Raw genomic sequence first — 20432 nt, 5'->3', positions numbered from 1 at the left:
CACATCTTTCTTTCCAAAATCACTAACCTCTCATGATTGTGAAATACTAATGAGCCCGATTTATAGCACCGTAGTGTGAACCCAACTTGGAGGAACATGCTCCATCCAAAACTCAAATGGTACAAAATATGACAAGTACCGACTCAGTCCAACATTTTTAATGTTGCCCATGTTTGTGAATTTATATCCACTAATAATCTTGAGAAGTTTGAATCTTTCACTTTCACATGTAAAAAAAACGAATAAATTTGGCAGATGATTTAATCTATTTCAAGAAAACCAATAAATTTGGCCTCAATGTTTGGCAAAAACCGACCTACGCTATATTTCTCCACCCATACTTGTACTGTTCTACATGTAAAGAATGCATATATAAATGGATATATAGGAAAAAGAAAAACAAAGCGAAAGGGGCACTTCTTCATAAGGACTAATTACACAATTATAAGATCTCTCATGGTTAGACTAATAATATTGTTGGTATCAGTCACATAGAAGAGAATAAAACTGTAGTATGATTAATTCCACCTTGCAGGAAGCAAAAGGAATCTAACAAATGCAACAAAAAAGAAAAGGCTAAGGGATGAGAATCTGATGAGCAACACAGGAAGCATATATCATATACAATGAGAATTAGAATGTATAACCTTCCTCTGCCTCTGCCTCTGCCTCTGCCTCAGGCTCCCTTGGAAGCTGAATCATCTTTTGGAAGAGCAACATAGTTGACTGGTATTATGTTAGGTACTCTCCCGCTTTCTCTTCGATCTTTGCTGCCGGAAAACCCATACCGACCTGGAGTTCCAATCCGGCGACCGGGGGTCCCCAACATCGTGTTGCTCTGACCCAATGGTTTCTTAGGTATTGGCTTTGATCCATATAGTGCCTCTTGCTCTGAAGCGAGTTGTTCTTGCAACCGTTTCTGCTCCTGTTTTACTAAAAAAATTCTTGTTAGATGTTAGAATACTGGGGACTGATTTCTTTTTTTTGTCAAATAAATAATGTCAAATAGTTTTTACTTTCAATACAAACTCATATGAAAATAGTTTGCATATAAACTATTATAACTCGTTAACTAATAGTAACAAATTCAACACTCCGATTATTTAGTTTGGAACTAAGTTCAATTTGATTGAATTCAGCATAATATTTGTTGAACCAAGTGTGGTTGGGGTTTGGTTCTGTTCAGTTAGAATAGAACCAAATGATTGTGCAGGACATCAAACAAAACCTATTCGATTGGTTCAATTGGGTTCCCTCTGATTGGGTTGTGAACTTTTATTCTTATTCAACGCATAACCTGGCAGCACTTCTAGGTTTCCAACACATGAAGCAAGTTATTGGACCTTATCAGAGGTGGATTGTATTTTAATAACTTCAAAAGGTATGCGGAGGATAATGATCAAATAGATCTGCAAATGTTTGTAAAGCATCTAGGTACTTTTTAAGTTAAACAAGTGATGGTGATTGTACATTTATACTAGAGGTATAGAGTCAAAAACTGACCCGTGATTTTCGCTTCCCTTCTTCTCTCTCCTGCCGCAACTTTGCATCCTCCTCCAAGGTACGCAGAAGGGGAACCTGCAAGTTATAAAATCAAGGTTACAACCATAACTAGCGCAATTCAAGCACAAATCGGTTCTCTGTTTCTTACCTTCTCATATGAGAAAGTAATTCCCTTTTCTGATTCCCAAGCTTTAACTTTAGCAGCCAAACTTTCAACCATGGCTAAACAATAAAGTCGACTTAGTTAGTAACGGGAGGTACCAAGTATGCATCCAACATTTGGCTATCAAACAGCAAGGTTTAACTTTGCACAGCTTGTTAATCTCATGTTTCGTGGATATCCATTGGTATAATGTATTTCGTGGATGTCCTTGAATATTGGTCTTGATATGTTTTTCAATTATGAGACAAATTGAAGAATCATAATGTTGTATGAACATAAGAAGATATGAAAAATTTTCGTTCAGATTTGGCAAAAGCATCATTCTAAAATACATATAGCATACAGGAGCAATATGGAATGATTCAAAACCAAAAAAAAGGGCCGAATTAAGAGCGTGATGAAAGACTCACAATGTAATTTGGTGACGAGCACCCGTGCTTTCTCAGCGCGTTTCAAATTCTTGTGAGCTCCTCTTCCCGCACTGTAACGATTGTCATCCTGGGCAAAAGAACAGCATAATCAGGTCCATAAAAATGAATTTTTACTCACTGGCAGAAGCTTGCAATTACAGTCCACAAAATATCTTCTGAATGTATGAAGTCCTAATTTCAATCAGTCACGTGGATATACGGAGTTTGTAGCCTCAAACCTAAATAAATATATAAATAAAAATCTTAAAAGACCATATAGATAGACAATCAGAATCTGAAATGTCCCATCATCATAAATAGTCTAACACATGTATTTTAGGATCAAGTTTATCAACTTTGGGAACTCGCATATGTATTCACGACAACGGTTAGATGCTACAGCTTCAATAGAACTAATCAATTCCAAGTTGATGACATATTTTTCCTAGAAGAAAAGGCAAGCACAAGTTTAAGCTTCACGATAAAACTTATTAAACATGTATTCTCTGTCATACATGGTCATATATGTAAAGTAAAGCCTTGTTCCTGGTTTTTTCAGTCTTACTTAAAGAAGAGAGCTACAGTCTACAGCATGAGGGTTTGAAAATGGGCAGGAGGACAACTCACAGGTCCCGACCCAAATGCTGTGAACTCAATATTCATTTGGTTATTGGAATATTCTTGGCAACCTTAAAGAAAGGAGTAAAAAGGACATACTTTTACATAGTCTGCACGGACTGTTAAATCTGTTTCACCGAGTGTAGTCACCAGGAGAACTCTATAGTATGTGGAATGAACTCTACGGTATGTGGAAGTATTAAGGACTTGTTTCTCAAAGTCCTGAGGAAGTCCTAAGAGTAGAGAATGCAAAAGCATGCACAAGTACATAAAGATAACTTTTCTATTTGAGAGCATGGCGCATGTGAACAAGCAAAGGAAACTCACTACCTCTAGCGAGTGATTTCACTTTACAAAACAGCTCCTAGGGTTGTAGTGATGTGATAAACAACTGAAGTATGATAACTGATATAACATGTTCGCATATGGTGTATAATCATATAGTCAGATGCACTACGTACCCTTTCATAGTCTTCGAGCCACTTCTCCTCCTGCAATGCAAATTGCCATTTTTCTACCTTGTCCAATATATCCTTCCTACTTAGAGCCTGCTCCTTAGCTTCAGAAACCTGATCATCCATGCTAGAAAGTAAATTGGAAAGATCGACATTACCTGAAAAAAAGAATTGACACAAAAATATTATTGCAAAATTTAAAGGAAGTGAGTTAGTACAGTTCCAATTTAAAGAAATGCCTTAACTTGAATCTATTAGACTGGTAAGAGTCTTTCGAGCAGCATCACTGTCGATATCCATGTGAACCCCTTCATATATTTCCTCGAGTTCTGTTTGCCTCTTAAAAATTAGCTCCCTCATCTTGCTAGTTTTCAGAATATTTAACCTCTCGACTTCAACTTCAACCTGCCATTTGTTCAATTTGGGAATTGTTAATTATAAATACCGCTCAGACCCTTTTGCTGGGTTATCAACAAAAAATTTATGAAAAAGAGAAAGAGGCTAAAACCTGTTCAATAATATCTAAAGCAAGGCATCCTTTCGCAGACACCTCTTCAACAGAAGATGACATTAAACAGGTAGCATGGTCAAATCTTTTTCGCTCATCAGCAGGTGCGTCCATGAGATTCCATAGTCCCGTCAACCTCCTTCCAAGATCTTGAAGCTACAGTACAAGGTGAAGTGTAGAATAAATATGGATGATAAACGTCCAAGAATCAACACTATAAAAACAGATCAAAGGAGTTACTTGTTTATCCAAATACCTTTTGTAACCTTTCTTGTTTTTCCTGTTTTAGAGAATTAATTACACCATTCAATCTTGCAAGAGTATCATTACTAATACTCCTCGAGGGCCCACTTTTAGGATCACCCAAGCTTGGGTGGACTTCATTTACAGTCTTTAGAAAATCCATTGACATCACCACTGATAGCTCGTGGATGAGACTGATATTGGTGTTCACCTTTTGTAGACGTAAATGCTGCAAATATGGAGATGACCGACTTGTGTGAATACAATAACCATGTTGATTATTAACTTGTGTACTGCGGGAAAAAAAATAAACAAGACAAAACACGCACACATTCTACTAGAGATGGCAACCTTTTCATTCTGCAATTCTTGGAGGTGCAGTTTAAGTTCGCTCAGCTTCTTCGCCGTTAGATCATGCTCATGAATTTGCGGATCGACATAACTTTTTGATTGACCACTGCCAGCTATTTCTGAGCATATGGAGACAATTTGCAATTGAACTTCTGAAAATTCCTTCAATCTTCCGCGTTTCTTTGATCTCAATTCTTCCAAAATAAGTTTTATAGCAACGACTTGCTCCTTGAGAGTGCCCCTTCCCTTCTCCAACAGAAACGACAGAAAAAATGCAACCCAAACTATTAAATGGAAGTTGTAACAGTAAACACTTTGCATATGAAACAACAATTTAGAAAATATTAAAACCCATCAATGTTACATGAACCTACTCGTGAAAAGGAAGAGAAGCCTTCGCCGAGAGCAGATGCAATCCCGGCAATTTCAGTTTCTGCTTCTGCTAACTGTTGGTGCAAATCGGCCTTATATTTTCTCGTTTTCTCAACCTTCCTACGGTAAATATCGAGGCATTCTTGCTCGAGTTGTAGAAGCATCTTATCTCTTTCACTATCACACTCCCCAATTTCGTCCCATATAATCTACACGACAACACAGAAACAATATTTACAAATCTAAATATGATGCAAAAAGACAAAGAACTGTCTGTTCAAGCTGTTGATTAACTAGCAAAACTGAGTCCAAATTCCCAAAAGGGAACAAAAGTAACTGAACTGATACCAAACGTGACAATGAAGCAAAGCAAACTAATAGTTCGAACTCCACTAAACACTCATTAAGTGCAATTACCGTACAACAAAACTAGTCAAACCATTAACATGCTTCGATTATTCAAGACATGAAGTTGCTTATGCACAATTGAGAGTAGAGAGACTGAGAAAACCTGTAATTCGCGGAGGAGAGAGCCGCAAGTGGTTCGAGAAGGGGAGAGAGTGGGAGGCACAGACTCCATTTCTGACACCAAAATTCAGTGGAAGAATCGAAGAGCAACTCGGCAAAAAGAAAGTATAATCAAAAAAAAAAAAAAAAAGAGAGAATCCAATCGAAAATTGAAACGGACGAAGATGAAATTGCGCTATTTTCCACTGAAATGGCGAATTGATCGGCCACTGATTCAATTCATCAATCCTGGAAATGGTGAAGATCCCTAATGAGAAACGGAAGATCCCGTTTTCGAAAATGGCAAGTGCGGATTTTGGGCTAGGTTTTGGCGCCAACCGCTCATTTTGATTTGCTCTCTTTTAAGAACCAAATATTTCCCCTTCATTTTTATGTTATCATTATTATTGTTGTTATTATTTTGTTGTCATAATTCATATGAGGATGAGAATTTGAATTTATGGGAAGTCATTAATTTTGGGGGATTTTTGAATTTGCAAATATTTAATTACTAAATGACAAAAAAATAATATATTTTTTTTATTACCGTTTCTAAATATTGGATGTCAATTGCCGATAAACTAATTTTATTTTGTACACTATAAAATATATTAAACAAGTGGAAGACTTTTCTATGAAGTGTATTATACTTTTTCTAATACTTCGTGTGTTTAGGTTTGGATTTTCGATGATGTGATAACTTGATCTAGACTTTATACTTGAGTGAAAATGTTTATTTTAGTGAACATTGGAATATGATCCAAAATGACCATTTCAAGAGAGTGCATGTGATTTCCATTCTAGATAGACTTAGAGAATTTGTAAATTCACCGCTTAACTAATGTCCAAATTATTCTTTTGAAAGCATAGTTTGCTAACATCGATATTCAATTTCCACACCTCATGAGTGGATGCCTCTATCATTTCATGACTTTATAAATTGGGAAATTTGATGTTGAAATATTATAAATATGGGTTATTTCATTTCATATTATCGAAACTAATGTCCAACTTAATAAGAGAGCCTTGTGACAAACTTCTTGAATAATTACAATGAACATTTTTCAAATCTATCAAATAGTTGTCGTTGCACAATACATATACTATTGACTATAATGACCTAAAAATTCAATCACAATCATCTTTAATATTTCATTTAGCCAGTCCACAACAGATTTGAAATAAAGTCAAGTATATCGCACCACCTTGCATTTTAAATAACATTCTCATTAGTTTTTATGCACACAACCCGTTTTTGTTAATCTCTAAAGAACTGAACTTCATTTGTGACGATATAAAGTATATTTTTTTACAATAAAATTTAATCTTAGTAATATATTCATCTTTCAAACAAAACTTATTGTATAATTATAATCTTAATAGTATATGTTTTAAACTATAGAAACTCTTTTACTGCATCAATACGAGCACAACTCAATTCACATGTTACACGGGAATGCATGATTTGAATTCTATGCCTAGAAATTGTTGTTATCATAAAACTATAGACTAAATCCTAACCCTTTATGAACACCAAGCCGTCTTAGCTCAGTGGTAGAGCGCGTGGCTTTTAACCACGTGGTCGTGGGTTCGATCCCCACAGACGGCGGTTTGAATTTTTCAAATCTAAATTGCTTTCTCTTCATCTTCTTCTTCTTTTTCTTTAATAATTCATCGACGTGGCGCAACAGAAATGAGTGAACAAAATATGATATGTACAGCCGCCCGCAGACGATGGAGTTCTTGTGAAGTCGGCGATGAGATGGCTTAAATATCGTCACAATCGTGGCGGCGGTGCTTAAAAGTCAAGAAAGAAAGCTAAGTGCCGAAGTTTGTTTGTTTTTCTTTTTTACATTTTCGTTTCTCTTTCCTTTTCTACTACCGATGAGAAAATGAGCTCCGAATGCGACGTCTTTACTCCTTTCAACGTCATCGGAATCCTTCTCCGATCGGACTCTTCCCGGAACTGTGATTCCCAACAGAAGTCCCGGATTCTTAGAGATTTTGTTACTCGCGAAGTCAATGCCTTCCTCTGGTTCTTCCTCATCGCCATCACTGCGGTTCTGATCAGCAAAGTTGTTGCGCTTTTCAAATTGTGGTCTAAGGCGAAGCTACTCCCTGGACCTTCTTGTCCGTCTTTCTATGGTCACTCCAAGGTGATTTCGCGCCGGAATCTCACTGGTGAGTTGTGAATCGAATTTGATCTGTGTGTTTTTTGGTTTGTTTGATTGTGGAGTGTGGTTTTTATTGAGGAAGGAGAATGAATGGAAGTGGAGATTGAGTTTTTTTTTTTTTTTTTTTTTCTTTCTTGATTTACTTAGGCTGCTGCAAATTTTTTATAGGATTCAATAAAACTGAATATAATTTCCATTTTCGTGTAACTCGTGTGGTGGAATTCGGAGCGACGAGACTGTTCTTTGATTGATTATTAGTAAAAAGTGAAATTCAGTTGATGAGATGAAATTTATGAATGCTCCCGGGGAAAACAAAAATAGCACGTCTATATGGGAAGAGATGCTAGGGGAGTAGCAGCAAAAAATCTCAGTAGCTCCTTTGCACCAAATCAAGCTTCTATTTATTTTGAATGGATCCATTGGCAGGAGAAACAGAGAGGGTAAAACCACGATTGGTTGGCCTTGGATTAGTATCGTGTAATCAAATATTCGAAACAATTTCCAGTAAGGTCTGTATTTGCAAAGTGCATTCACTATGAAGGAATTAAGATCTATCGCTAAACTCTTGGACAGTGAAGGCAATTCAGTTTTAAACTGATGGTTGAGTATCTAGTTTGGATCCATGGAAGTATTAGTATTGAACCCTCCTCTTGCTGAACTCAAGGGGACGCTTTTTCTTTCAACTGATACTTTTCTTTTCATCTGCTTCAGTAAGCGATTTTGGGTTATCACCATCCTCCCAATACAAACACGTTAGAGATGATTTACTAGAAAATCCACCAGATCAATATTTACACTAGCACGTCTTATACTGACCTATGGGATTTTAATATTTCTAAAACAATTATGAGGCCAAGCTAGTATTCCACCTCCTGACCAGACAAATGTCTGTGAAAATAAAGAAGAATCCAGTAACTTGCCCCACAGTCCTACAAGAATTGACGGTTGCCTACAGATTTATATCCCTTATTTGGTTTATTATTATTTTTCTTGACGGGCATGAAGAAAGATAAATGATAAAAATTATGAGTGAGAATCATGATCTGCTTCTACTTGCTTATATCAGTAGTAAATTTTGTTTAATTTCTTGACCCCTATATCTGATAAGTGATATACCAAACTGATATGGTCTCTGATATCTACAAATATTTCCTCAGAAATTACTAAACTCTTCTGTTCTGCAGATATATTATATGACTCTCATAAAAAATATGGGCCAGTCATCAAGCTATGGTTGGGTCCCATGCAGCTTTTAGTGTCTGTAAAGGAGCCAGCTCTTCTCAAAGAAATTCTGGTAAAGGCCGAGGATAAATTGCCTTTGACAGGAAGGGCATTCAGATTGGCATTTGGGCGTTCAAGTCTTTTTGCTTCCTCTTTTGAGAAGGTACGAGACTTGTATTTTCTCTCTTTTGTTTTATTTAATTTTCTTGCGAGGTCACTGACGTGATGGTATATAAATGAGAGATTTGTGGGAGCAGAAAAAGAATTTGGCTCTCCAATCATTTAATTAGTAGTAAAGATTAGTAATAATTGTGTCATTCATTTAAGAAAAGTAAGTAGTTTCTTCTTTATTTAATATTTTCTGGATGTTTGAAGTATGAATTGCAAACCTATTGTAAGGTATGTGTTTGTAGGCTAGAATGTAATCAGAATTTCTGGGAATCATGATTACAACGAAATGTTAGAACCAGTGTTGGCATGGGATCAGGAAACTCGAAACGTGAACGTTGGGAAGGGAGTGTAATAGGGATTACAAACCGTGCCCAAAACTCTCAATCCAAAGGTGGGATTGGATTACAACCATTACAACAAACCCATCATATTACAGCCTCCAACATAGTTTTGGAGTCCTGCAGGCTGCAGATTGTGATGATGTGCCTTTTGAGTTCTTATTTCCTTAAACGGTTGTGGGTCCTAGTTGCATGTCCTGTCCATAGGGGCTGCTCTAGACAGCAGCCATGCAATCGCCTGTTCAAGGAGTCTGAACATATTAGATTGAATAAAATTTCTTCGTGTTTTCTTGATCATGTCATTGTTTCATTGTGATGCCTGACTAGTTGTCTTAGTCTCTTAGACTCTTATTCTATACTAGTGTTTGATTATTGTATTTTCTTTTGTCTCAAGTACAGGTGCAAAGCAGAAGACTACGGTTAGCAGAAAAGTTAGATGGAATATCATTTCAGAGGGGTAATGTTATTCCTGCAAAAGCTGTGGATTGTTCCGTAGGGAGGATACAAGATCTTATGGTCGAAGAAAGTATAGATTGTAGTAAGGTTTCTCAACATTTGGCTTTTACATTGTTAGGGTGCACACTTTTTGGGGATGCTTTTTTGGGTTGGTCTAAGGCAACCATCTATGAAGAACTTCTGATGATGATTGCAAAAGATGCCAACGTTTGGGCCTCCTACAGAGTTACTCCTTTCTGGAAACGAGGATTCTGGCGGTACCAGCGCTTGTGCATGAAGTTGAAATGCTTAACACAAGATATTGTTCAGCAATATAAAAAACATTACAACCTTTTCTCTCACTCTCATAATCAAAAACCTCAAGGTGAAACTAAAAGTTCCAGTGTGGAGGTTGCATTTGATATGCCACCCTGTCCTGCTGCCGAGATGCATAATAGCTGTTTCTTTTCTGGTCCTAATGATCATTTTAATTCTAATGAAGAACCGTATGGAAACATTATGGGTGTGATGTTTCATGGATGCCTAACTACTGCAAATTTGATCGCTTCCATTTTGGAAAGGCTTGCTACAAATCCTGAAATACAAGAAAAGGTAAGTTGTCTTTTTCTTAAAAAAAAAAGATATTCATTCATTATTATTACAGCTAAAGAAGAATGAGAGATGGCTACTCAGAGCTAGACAAGAAGCTACCAGGGAGCCATAAAAGTTGCAAAAAAAGATCAATAATTAGGAATTAAGAAAATGGAAGCTTGAGAAACATTTTGAATAAAAAGCTTAAAAGGGTTTCTTGGATGAGTCACACTTCAAATTTATTCTTAAAACCCCTCAACACTCAAGTGAGCCCTTCTCTTTCTTATGAACTGAATACTCCTCACAATGGCAAAGAACCATGCAAACCTTCCCTCCCTTCCTCGGAAGGGTGAATATTAACTTTCTCTATCATCACATAATAAGTCTAATTTGGAGCTCACACCCCACAGCCTGAAAAAATATCGTTTTTGAATCTTCCAAGAGACATAGACCTAACCTCCCCAGTTAATGACCAAGCTCCCTGAACGCCTGCTTATAAAGAATGCAACACTAAGGAGAAGACTTGGAAGTTAGGTTTAGGGTGTTGATTGTCTTAAGCACTACCTAGCCTACCATAGAAGATTAAAACCCTCTTCAGTGTTGAGACTTCTTGTAGTCTGGCCAAGAAAGGGATTTGGGTTGGTGGGAAGAAGTAAGACGGGTGTAAACAATTTATTGGAAAACACGTAAAGCTACTGAGCTGTTTTTCTAGTGATTTGAGGTTAGCATGAAGGACAACTCTTGATGAAGGAAAATATGGAGCTATTTACTCCCCTTCCATATCAGATATGATAAAACTTCGCTGAAGTGAAAATAAATGGAGCCAAACCAACCATGGTGATGAGATGAGGCTCAAAAAATTAGAACACGAGGCTATGAATCACGATGTTCAGGGGTTTGAATCCCTCAAAGCTTATAGAGAAGAAAAACAAAAACAAATGGATACCTTGCCTTGAGCTTCTTGTGCAAATGAATCAATGATCTTGTTTAACTCTACCTTAAGAATGATAGAGAGGGTGGAAGAAACTAGGAATTCACAGATCCATTTCTCCATACAATACCTGATAACTATCCTTGTTTAGAATCAATCATTTGTATTTTCCATAAATGCTGTTTGATATTTTGAAGTAGTTCTATTAACTGAATTGAGAAAACTTTTCTCTCTCTCTTCGCCTTTATATATATATATTGCATCAATGGACTGAATATTTGGTATTCTAAAAAGTTGGAGTAATTCATCTTCATACAGATCAACTTGGAACTAAATAGAGCACAAAAGGACTCGGTGAAAGATCCCCAGAATAATGTTGATAACATGCCACTTCTGTTGGCAACTATATATGAATCTGCTCGTCTTTTGCCATCAGGGCCTCTGTTACAAAGATGTTCACTTAAACAAGGTATCTCACTTCTTTTATAGTTGTATTGTAGTTCGCTAGGTTTTATGAGCACGGTTGGAACATCTATAGCTGCTTTGTTGGTACTTTATGGAAAGTAGCAGCGTGTCGGTCCTTTCCTGTCTTTTGATTGGATAAGTAAGATGAGGGGCCAAGGAATTGACAATAGCCAAACTCATATTTTTTAGTTAACAGCACTTTGACCCATAAATTCTTTTAATGTTTGTTTATGGAAGTTTTTTAATTGTTACACGAACCTTCAAGGGAAATTCAAGAAAGAAAAAGAACAAGAGAATGTTGTTTTTCATTTCAATGCCTAATCACAATCCAGAACGACCTTGGCACTAGATGCGTTATAGTATTATTGTGTTTTATAGAGCTTGGTATGACTCAATCATCTTCGAAAACAGGAAAACGTATGGTCGGTTGTTTGCTAAACTTGCTTTCTAGTTCATATGGCTTCTTATCAATAATCGTATTTGGGATTTTGAGTTGCAAATATATGTACTTATGGTTGCATTGTAAATCTACTTTTCCTTGTCACATCTCGCTTTTCATCCAAGTAAACTGCCAGACAATAGATGTAGCGTGGGAAAAATTATTGTATGACAGCTGCCAATTTTCTTACGACGATTTTAACAGGAAAGAAGAAAGCACACGTGACTTAAAAAGATCCAGCACTAAATAAAATATTCATTAAATAGTTAAATACTTGGAAATTGTGACAGTCAATTATATAATTATGTTCTGGGTGCATTTCAGCTTCCTGATCCATATAGTTTAACCTTTTGGATTATGGTATTAAATCCTGTGAATAATTTTCGGCTTTAAGGTCATATATCTACCAAGTATTGTAGATTACTCTCTGACTTCATTACTTTTCACTGTATGTATAGTCACCCATTTGTTTTTCTGTTACATCCAAATCTAGTCCTAAAGACTGGTATAACTATACCTGCCGGAACACTAGTTGTTGTACCCATAAAGTTGATACAGATGGATAGTTCAAGCTGGGGAAGTGATGCCAATGAGTTTAATCCCTATCGTTTTCTATCAATGACTTGTAATGGGACTGATACGCGTCAGCAGACATCAGTTGCAGGTATGTTACTCCACGCTTAAACACTTATCCTAGAATATTTTGAAATAGTGTCTTCTTTTGGTAGCTCTTTGGTCCTTTCATTTGAAGAGAGATGAATTTTGTTAGTTATTGTTCCTTCCATTTCAAATATATTTACCATCTAAAACATTCACCTTTGAGGTAAGCTTATCCCACAGCAGGGTGGGATAATTAGTACACTGGGAATTGGTTATATTTTAATTTTTGGATTATAGGACTCACGAGTGGCAGTGGACAAAACTTCATTTTTTTGGGGTCTCAATGTGAACTGTGATAATGATTCAGATTTCTCTCATTCTCCCTCTTTCTTCACAGTGGAGGCTCTGGTCTTCATCTGTTTGTTCATTATTATTATTATTTTGAATGCATTTGTAGAGTTCCTTTTCTTTTTATTTTGGCCTAGAAGTTCTTGGGGAATAGGGTTCCTTGTCCATCCAGACACTTTATTTTCCTTTCTGCTTAACCATATAGGTCTGATCCTTTCTTAAGAAAGAAGCATGCAGAAGAACAGTGGAATTTTAAATTTTTATGAAGATTTGTCGTGTCAGTCTAATTTGTTGAAATAATATGGTCTAAATTGCGTATTGATGTGCTTTTCGTGATGCAGGTGAAAATGATGTGGATGAAGGGGATAACTCATTTGTTTTGAACGATCCAACCGGCAATGCTGTGTTTCTTCCCTTTGGCTTTGGTGCACGTTCCTGTGTTGGTCAGAAATTTATTATACAAGGACTCGCAACATTATTTGCCTCATTGCTCTCAAATTACGAGGTTGGTAATTAACCTATATGCGTCTCTATGCTTAGATTCCAAGTACACTATCTTTCAGGAATTAAAAATTCGAAGGAGTCCTGATTATCATCAGTTGGAATCCCTTCTTTTTGGAGGGACTTCCCTCCTTTTATGGGCTTGTTTGTTTTTTCATGCCCGCCTATTCCTTCTTTTCTCTCTCTCTCTCTCTCAATAAGCTCATTGCTAGTGGACAAAAAGATCGACATATAGATAGTATTAAATATGCTAGTTCTGACAATCCATACCTGTAGAATAGCACCTCGAATAACACCCATTATCCAATTTATTGTGGGATGCTGAAAATACATAAGAATAGTCAAGGTGGGTTAAACTGACTGCTGACTTAAGGCCTGTTTAGATTGGCTTTAAAACAAAAATGTTTATCAGAAGGCTCATTTTTATTTGACCCCTTTTGATAAAAATTGTTCAAAATTAGTGGTCGCCAAACATTCCAATTTTTTCTAAAATGACTTATTTTTCAAATTAAACACTTGAGGATGTATTCTAATCACACCTCTAGATGCCTGCACAAATCTAGTTAGAAAAAAACTAACATGAAATAAATTGAACTGAAATAATTAGGACTATTTGACCTACAAACTACTGTGACCTAGACTGTAACAACAGTGGATTATAACAAATTCAGCTCCCCAGACACCTCTAAACGATGGGATTCACCTTAGTCTAACGATTTAATTTGTGATTTAGTAGACATGATTACTGGAAGGTGTGTAAAGATGGAGAGCAAACATGAAACTGGAATTTTTTTTTCTTCCAACTGCGACTTTGAAGTAGTTGATAAAGGCCTGAATCTTGTCCGATGACGTTACAGTTGTCATTTTTAACGGTAATAGAATAATCTTCATTGGTCATTGCTTATATTTTTCACTACATTGCAGATAAAGCTTCAGTCAGAATCTAAAACCGACTTGAAGTCGTCGTCATCAAACCCCTCTACAGCTCAAATCCTTCTGAATTCGAAGATAGTTTTCATAAGGAGGAACAGCTGAAGAACAGGTAGCTAAAAGCTCACACCTCCATGTAATGTATGTATTTCTTCAGGTCAGTTTACTAATATTTTCTCAGAATAGTTGTTTTTCTGGGGAAGTTCTGTAACTTTTTCCCCGACTCGTCGGATGTCGAATGGGAGGCTGAGACACATGTTTTTTCCCTCCCTATGTTTTATAGTAGCTCGAGCGCCGCCTTTTCACTATTTTATCACTTGTTTTTGAAGCGCTTGAGTTTCTATTATTGTGCGGGGCCTTGTACTTCCCCATCTTTAGAGTCTCAAAGGCCTAAGTTCCTTCTTCTTATTTTTTTTCTCTCTCTCCGTAGAAGGGAGAGTTAATTGTGTACTGCAATGTATAATGAACAATGGTACACAATGTATCTTTAATAGACCATGTTTATGCTTTATGCCTTCGTTGATCTCTACACAATGTATCTTTAATAGACCATGTTTATGCTTTATGCCTTCGTTGATCTCTTCTCTTTAGCCCTTTTTATGCATTAACGTTTAAGAGGAACACTATTTATACATTTTAGCAAGTGGTGTAAAATGGATCTACATATGAATTTATGATGATATTGACGATTTTGATTAAATTTTAATATCGATATCAAATCTTTTGATTTTAAAATCAACAGATATTTCAAGGGGTGGAATGACTTTTTAAAAAATTTATTTTCCATAGTTTAATGGGATAGTTGTAAATATAACATTTAGGTTCAAAATATTAATATATATAATCACATTTATATGGCAACAAATTGGTTTTAAGGTTAAAACTATTGAAAATATTTATAAATAAAACAAAAATTATATGGCATTCTACCTTGCTTCTTAGAATAGTACAAAGTAGTGTAATGAGGTAAGAGAGTGATTCTCGACTCTTTTGAATCTCTTATTTTTTTTAGGTTGAACTATAAAATTTTTAATCGTTTCTCTTCTTTCTAACATCGTCGAGATCGAATTAAACACAAAGCTTGTGGTTAATCTAGGTAAAAGAATAATGTTGTTATCGAATTTATTTGGTTGGAAAAGGTGTATCTCTCTCTTTGTTTCAATGTTGGATTTGGGGAGTAGGTTCTGTGGTGGATTATTGCCTTTTTATTTCTTCCCCTTCGAAGACTTTGAATTTACTAGTAGATGTAATAAATGATCACTTTATTCAACTTACCCTTTGAGTTGGTAGTTGGATCTAATGAATTTTCTTTAATAAGAATTATGGGCCAATTTAAATATAGTATTTTCCTAGTAGATATAATAATAATAAAACCTCCTTACATGTTTATCCAAAAAGATTCTAAATAGATAAATCGATCCTCACATTGATGAGTAAAAATCAGTTAATTATCGATTCAAAACTCTTTAAAATCGATCGAGTTTGTTTTTCAATTGATCGAGTTTGATTTAATTTGTGGAATTTTGTTTTTCAATTGATTGACTTTGATTTAATTGGTGGACTCGGATTTTGGATCTAACATACTCGAATGTACATAAGACGGTGTCTTGATATCTAGACGTTGAGAGTGCAATTTGACTTCCAATAAACCTATTGAAGATTCAAAAGAAATTTGATTCTTTGCCCAATAAATAAAATGCTTAAACCAAACGCATCGCTTCGTGGCGCAGTTTCTTAGTTGGCACGAATACCCATTTTACGATCGTGGCGCCAAGGGAGATAGAGATAGAGAGAGAGATTCTCATTCATATCTCACCGCGTAGAAGTTTTTGACAAAACCGAAAGACATGAAAGGAACTGCGAACATCTCTCCTCTCTGATGAACAAGGATACTTCCATTTCGTTTTCTCCATTATCATCTGCTTTGTTGTTGTTGCTGCTGCTGTTTTTCTCTGGGATCATTGTTCTTGCAGGTAACGCATCAGCTCACTTTTGCGCTGACCAGGACGATCCTCTCCTTATGGCGTCCACACTTGGAGACGTTCGCGATTCTCAGGGAGCTTCCAACTCCGCCGATGTTGATGAACTCGCTCGTTTTGCCGTCGAGGAACACAACAAGAAAGAGGTAAACAGCTTCTCTCTCGATATCTATCTAAGTGAATTTTTTTCTTACTCCGTGTTTTTTATTCTGTCACGTTTCGTTGATTCTCGCTGATGGCGTCTGTGCTTTTTGTTGTCAATATTGTTCTTGTTGTGTGTTGTGCTGTGGATTTCTGTGTTTCAGGCAGAATTCATTTCGCGATTTTGAATTTTGTTTGACTTGTTCTGCATTTTGAGGCTGTGGGTTTCTGTCGGTGTCGATTAGTATGAGGATGTGTGTTGAACTAAAACTGCACGATTCTATTTGTCTTTCTTTGTTCGATAGATTTGGATCGGTTGACTGTGGTATGATTATTATTTCTTAGAAGGAACTTGACTGTCTATGGTTTTTAGATTTGGACAGTGGATATGCTTAAAATGTGTTTTTAGATTGACCATAGAATTTGAATTCGCGTCTAAAAGTTCGAAAAACTGAACCAGTCTTTCTGGCTATCAATAGTTAGGATTAACATTCAATTTTTATTATGAAAATCTTGCAATCTTCCATAAGATGATAACTGGAAACATATTGGCGTTTTAATCTTTTCAAGGCTGATGGAGACCAGGTTAGCGAATGGTCCCTATGACGATGTGATTTTCTATTTATCTTCTGATCACTTCTAGTTACTTAAACAAGCACGTTTCCATGTCTTTAGAAGAGAAGTTTGTTTCTTCGTTTCTCACAAGTGTTTCATGTTAATTTTTTTTTCAGTTTAAACACTCTATCTATGAAATCCCAACTAATTGTATATTGATTTTATTTTAGTATAAGAACTCCTTTTACTATCAAATCCAATGTATATGTATACTAACTTCATTTCTGTTTAAAAGATTAGTTTTCTCTCATTTCTGAGTATTTTGTATTGAAGTTTTATTTCAGCTTTTAAGTGGAAGTTCTATTTTAATTTCATGGACTCTTTTTCCATAACTAAGGAGGAAACTTTCCTTTGACAAATATCCGCAATAAATTCGTTGGAAATTTCCAAATTGGACACACATAAGCATGGTATTGTAGTTGTTTGCAACTAAAAATTCCTCCTGTTCCTATTTCCTCTTTTCATGCAGCAGACGTATAACTCATATGTTATTTATGTGTATGATGTAATTATCTTCCCATTCCTTTGCAGAATTCTCTTCTTGAGTTTGTGAGAGTTGTGAAGGCAAAAGAGCAGGTAGTTGCTGGTACATTACACCATCTTACTGTTGAGGTTGTTGAGGCTGGTAAAAAGAAGCTGTATGAAGCTAAGGTTTGGGTGAAGTCATGGATGAATTTTAAAGAATTGCAAGAGTTTAAGCATGCAGGCGATGTCCCCTCAATTACTCCTTCTGATCTTGGTGCAAAAAAAGGTGAATGACATTCTTTAACTCCTGCAGTGCAGTTTCAATTACAATTTAAAGTATAGCTTTGAATATAGAACCAGTGTCAAAGGAAATGTGTTGACTCATATTCTACCTGTTTTTTTGGAGATTATTTTCAGTTGAAGTCATTCATAACCTCTTGAAGACTGATAAAATCTGAAGTTGTGGCTTTGTTTCTTTTCTAATTTACTAAGGGTTGATATTCTTGTGAACTTGCATTGTCAACTATTTAGCAAATGTTAGTAGCTCTATTATAGAGCATAAGCATTCATTAGTTCTTGTATGTTCGTTTGTATTCTTACAGGTTAAAAAGCTGTAAATGTATGTGAAAGTCTTGTTACTGATTTTACAGACAATTGTTTTCTTTAATATCCTACTGACCATGGTTAGAAATTAGGTGATCATCCCCAGGGATGGCGAGAAGTGGCACCACATGATCCTCATGTTCAGGATGCAGCACAGCATGCTCTTCGAACCATCCAGCAGAGATCTAATTCTCTAGTCCCATATGAACTGCTGGAGATCATTCATGCCAAGGCAGAGGTAAGTGGGTTATTGTCCTTTTATGTTGTATGTTTTTACCTCTGTTTAAGTTGGTTATCATGAGACTGTGAAGTTGATCTATGATATCAGGATTTGTCTTTTTCATTGATGATGAAATAGGACTAAATTCACATCATTGAAAGGTGGATCATAAAAGAGCCCTCCAACTAGAAATCAACAAAGAAATACTTTAGTCATTAAAAGGCTGTTTACATTGACACCAATACAATAAAACGTATAAAATGAAACATGTGTGTGCTTTGAGTTTTTGTTTGTAGCAAACCCCACCGTTGAAAGGGCATTCCACAGAGACGAAAGCTTTATTATCCTAAATGTTGTTTGGAAAAGACATGGAACATGTGTGTGCTCTGAGTTAGAAAAACACATCAAGATAGAGAGAGGTTGGAATGAGGCTTACATTATAGAGAATGAAATAGCTGCAAGACTTAGCTTCCCGTAGAAAGATCTTTATTTATTTACATGAAAGAAAAACAAGGGCATACAAAAAACTAAATCCGCAAAATTCCTACAAAAGGAGAGGGGTTCCAACTAGATAAAACCTTACCTAAAACATCTGTATATTCTTTGTTCCTTTATAATTTAGACATGTTTGATTGACCAGAAAGTAAAGGTAGCATTCATCCCAGAAGGCATTAAGTTTGAACTTTTGTAGTATTCGTTGTGTTTCCATAATTTGTTTTAAAGCTTTTATGTTAATATCATTTTGATTAGCTTAACTTCTAATCTACCACTTCTATCAAAATTAATACGACCAACATTTTAAACCCGAGAAGGTAGGGCATTCATTCATACCCCATGTTCACACTTTATGAAAATTTTCTTCTGGTGAAAACTCAACATCCTAAATCACATACCTTTTGTTCATTTTAATTATGTTGTTTATCAATTTACATAATACTAATGAGAGATTCATGATGGCGTGAGAACAGGTGATCGAAGATGCTGCAAAGTTTGATTTGCTCCTAAAGCTGAAGAGAGGGAGTAAAGAAGAGAAGTTCAAAGTGGAGGTCCACAAGAACAATGAAGGTAACTTCCTTCTAAATCAGATGGTGCAAGATCATTCCTAAGGGAGTTTGGATGGTTCAATATAATTAAATAAAATACAAGTTTATGTACAATATAACCTTTAAAGCTGTATACTTCTTAACTTCTTTTGAAGTTCGAGTCGTCAGGCTGATACATAAAAAAAACCATGGTCAATGATGTAGCCACTTACTACTTAGGTTTTGGATCTGTGGTTTCCTTTTCATCTGCTTTCTTTAATCCTTGCTTGAATTGTATGAACAACAAAACTAAACAAAACATAGGGATTGTGGGTATATTTTCAATTCTGGGTTTACACTATGAAGTGAACCTGTTCCTTTTCGTTTTCGACCTAGTTTTAGAAAGTCCTTTAAAAATCTCACACAGATATGAGAGTTAATGTGGATTTAAGCTTAATTTGGGATTGAAAATTAGTATCATGTGGTGTGTTTATCAAATATAATCTATCGTACTTGAAGTGTATGGCTTGGTGTTGTCTATCGACACACTAAACACCATTTTCAAGACTTCAGACTTCTCTCAACAACAAATCCATCTTATTACAATAACTACATATTTTTTAAGTATTCAAATCCTTTACTTTCTTTCTGACAATTTACAAATCCTCGATGGTGTTCATATTAGAGAGATGTCCACGGGATGCCACCCCCCGTTCCCTATCCCTTTTTTTCCACCGTTGAGAGGAAAATTATTTTCAATTTTGTTTTTTTATTTTGACAAAGAAATATAAATAGATATACATATATATTAATATTTTCAATTTTGTTTTCTTATTTTGACAAATAAATATAAATGATATACATTATACATACATATATATTATATTTTTTCTTTTGGGAATGTATTACCATCCCCGACCTCTGGTCAATGGAGAGAGAATAATTCTCTCTTCCTACTCTATTTTCGAGAAAAAATAATCCTCTCTTCCTATTCTATTCTTGTGAATTTAGGAAATTTCTATTTTCGTGTATTCGAAAATTTTCTTTAGGAATTTTCGGTCTCATTTTCTCCTCTATTATCTCTAGATTCAGAAAATTTTTGTGCAATATTCA

General features: G+C 35.7%; 3 protein-coding genes and 1 non-coding gene across 5 annotated transcripts; 3 read left to right on the top strand and 1 right to left on the bottom strand.

Moving 5' to 3' along the window:
* Window positions 1-390: 390 nt before the first annotated feature.
* On the bottom strand, window positions 391-5203 carry LOC101208737 (65-kDa microtubule-associated protein 5). The gene is made up of 11 exons (XM_004147034.3): window positions 5135-5203; window positions 4626-4832; window positions 4252-4497; window positions 3914-4129; window positions 3658-3813; window positions 3395-3554; window positions 3156-3307; window positions 2077-2164; window positions 1652-1725; window positions 1504-1578; window positions 391-925 (listed from the first exon to the last, which is right to left on the bottom strand). Exons 1-11 carry the CDS (start codon window positions 5201-5203, stop codon window positions 677-679), a joined length of 1692 nt encoding a protein of 563 aa, XP_004147082.1. The 3' UTR covers window positions 391-676.
* Window positions 5204-6667: 1464 nt separating this feature from the next.
* TRNAK-UUU lies at window positions 6668-6739 on the top strand. Its single transcript has one exon. It is a non-coding gene; the product is annotated as a tRNA-Lys (tRNA).
* A 116-nt stretch (window positions 6740-6855) lies between these two features.
* On the top strand, window positions 6856-14839 carry LOC101208981 (cytochrome P450 714C3). 2 transcript variants are annotated; one of them, XM_011657230.2, is made up of 7 exons: window positions 6856-7311; window positions 8489-8688; window positions 9434-10081; window positions 11310-11460; window positions 12383-12559; window positions 13185-13348; window positions 14269-14839. In XM_011657230.2, the coding sequence occupies exons 1-7, from the start codon at window positions 7023-7025 to the stop codon at window positions 14377-14379; spliced, it is 1740 nt and encodes a 579-aa protein (XP_011655532.1). In that variant the 5' UTR covers window positions 6856-7022; the 3' UTR covers window positions 14380-14839. The 2 variants fall into 2 exon arrangements, with proteins under 2 accessions (XP_011655532.1, XP_004147083.1); XM_004147035.3 differs by having other exon boundaries at window positions 6858-7311; window positions 12389-12559.
* Window positions 14840-15929: 1090 nt separating this feature from the next.
* Window positions 15930-19707, top strand: LOC101209225 (cysteine proteinase inhibitor 12). Its single transcript, XM_004147036.3, has 4 exons — window positions 15930-16399; window positions 17541-17760; window positions 18170-18315; window positions 19266-19707. The coding sequence occupies exons 1-4, from the start codon at window positions 16154-16156 to the stop codon at window positions 19401-19403; spliced, it is 750 nt and encodes a 249-aa protein (XP_004147084.1). The 5' UTR covers window positions 15930-16153; the 3' UTR covers window positions 19404-19707.
* Window positions 19708-20432: the final 725 nt, after the last annotated feature.

The sequence above is a fragment of the Cucumis sativus genome, chromosome 5, assembly GCF_000004075.3.
Source record: "Cucumis sativus cultivar 9930 chromosome 5, Cucumber_9930_V3, whole genome shotgun sequence".
Lineage (NCBI taxonomy): Eukaryota > Viridiplantae > Streptophyta > Magnoliopsida > Cucurbitales > Cucurbitaceae > Cucumis > Cucumis sativus.
The sequence above is the reverse complement of the archived record's forward strand: the minus strand, read 5'-3'. Positions and strand labels throughout refer to the sequence as shown.

What these genes read in the sequence shown, in the direction of transcription:
- LOC101208737 (XM_004147034.3), bottom strand. Translation starts at nt 5,203, where the DNA reads ATGGAGTCTGTGCCTCCCACTCTCTCCCCTTCTCGAACCACTTGCGGC. An exon ending in GCTTCTCTTCCTTTTCACGA is followed by an intron (nt 4,498 to 4,625) that starts GTAGGTTCATGT and finishes CTGTTGGAGAAG; the next exon opens with GGAAGGGGCACTCTCAAGGA. An exon ending in GGCTCGAAGACTATGAAAGG is followed by an intron (nt 2,165 to 3,155) that starts GTACGTAGTGCA and finishes TCTTTTGCCCAG; the next exon opens with GATGACAATCGTTACAGTGC.
- LOC101208981 (XM_011657230.2), top strand. Translation starts at nt 7,023, where the DNA reads ATGAGCTCCGAATGCGACGTCTTTACTCCTTTCAACGTCATCGGAATC. An exon ending in TTGCTTCCTCTTTTGAGAAG is followed by an intron (nt 8,689 to 9,433) that starts GTACGAGACTTG and finishes TCTCAAGTACAG; the next exon opens with GTGCAAAGCAGAAGACTACG. An exon ending in TCAGCAGACATCAGTTGCAG is followed by an intron (nt 12,560 to 13,184) that starts GTATGTTACTCC and finishes TTCGTGATGCAG; the next exon opens with GTGAAAATGATGTGGATGAA.
- LOC101209225 (XM_004147036.3), top strand. Translation starts at nt 16,154, where the DNA reads ATGAACAAGGATACTTCCATTTCGTTTTCTCCATTATCATCTGCTTTG. An exon ending in AGGAACACAACAAGAAAGAG is followed by an intron (nt 16,400 to 17,540) that starts GTAAACAGCTTC and finishes ATTCCTTTGCAG; the next exon opens with AATTCTCTTCTTGAGTTTGT. An exon ending in TCATTCATGCCAAGGCAGAG is followed by an intron (nt 18,316 to 19,265) that starts GTAAGTGGGTTA and finishes GCGTGAGAACAG; the next exon opens with GTGATCGAAGATGCTGCAAA.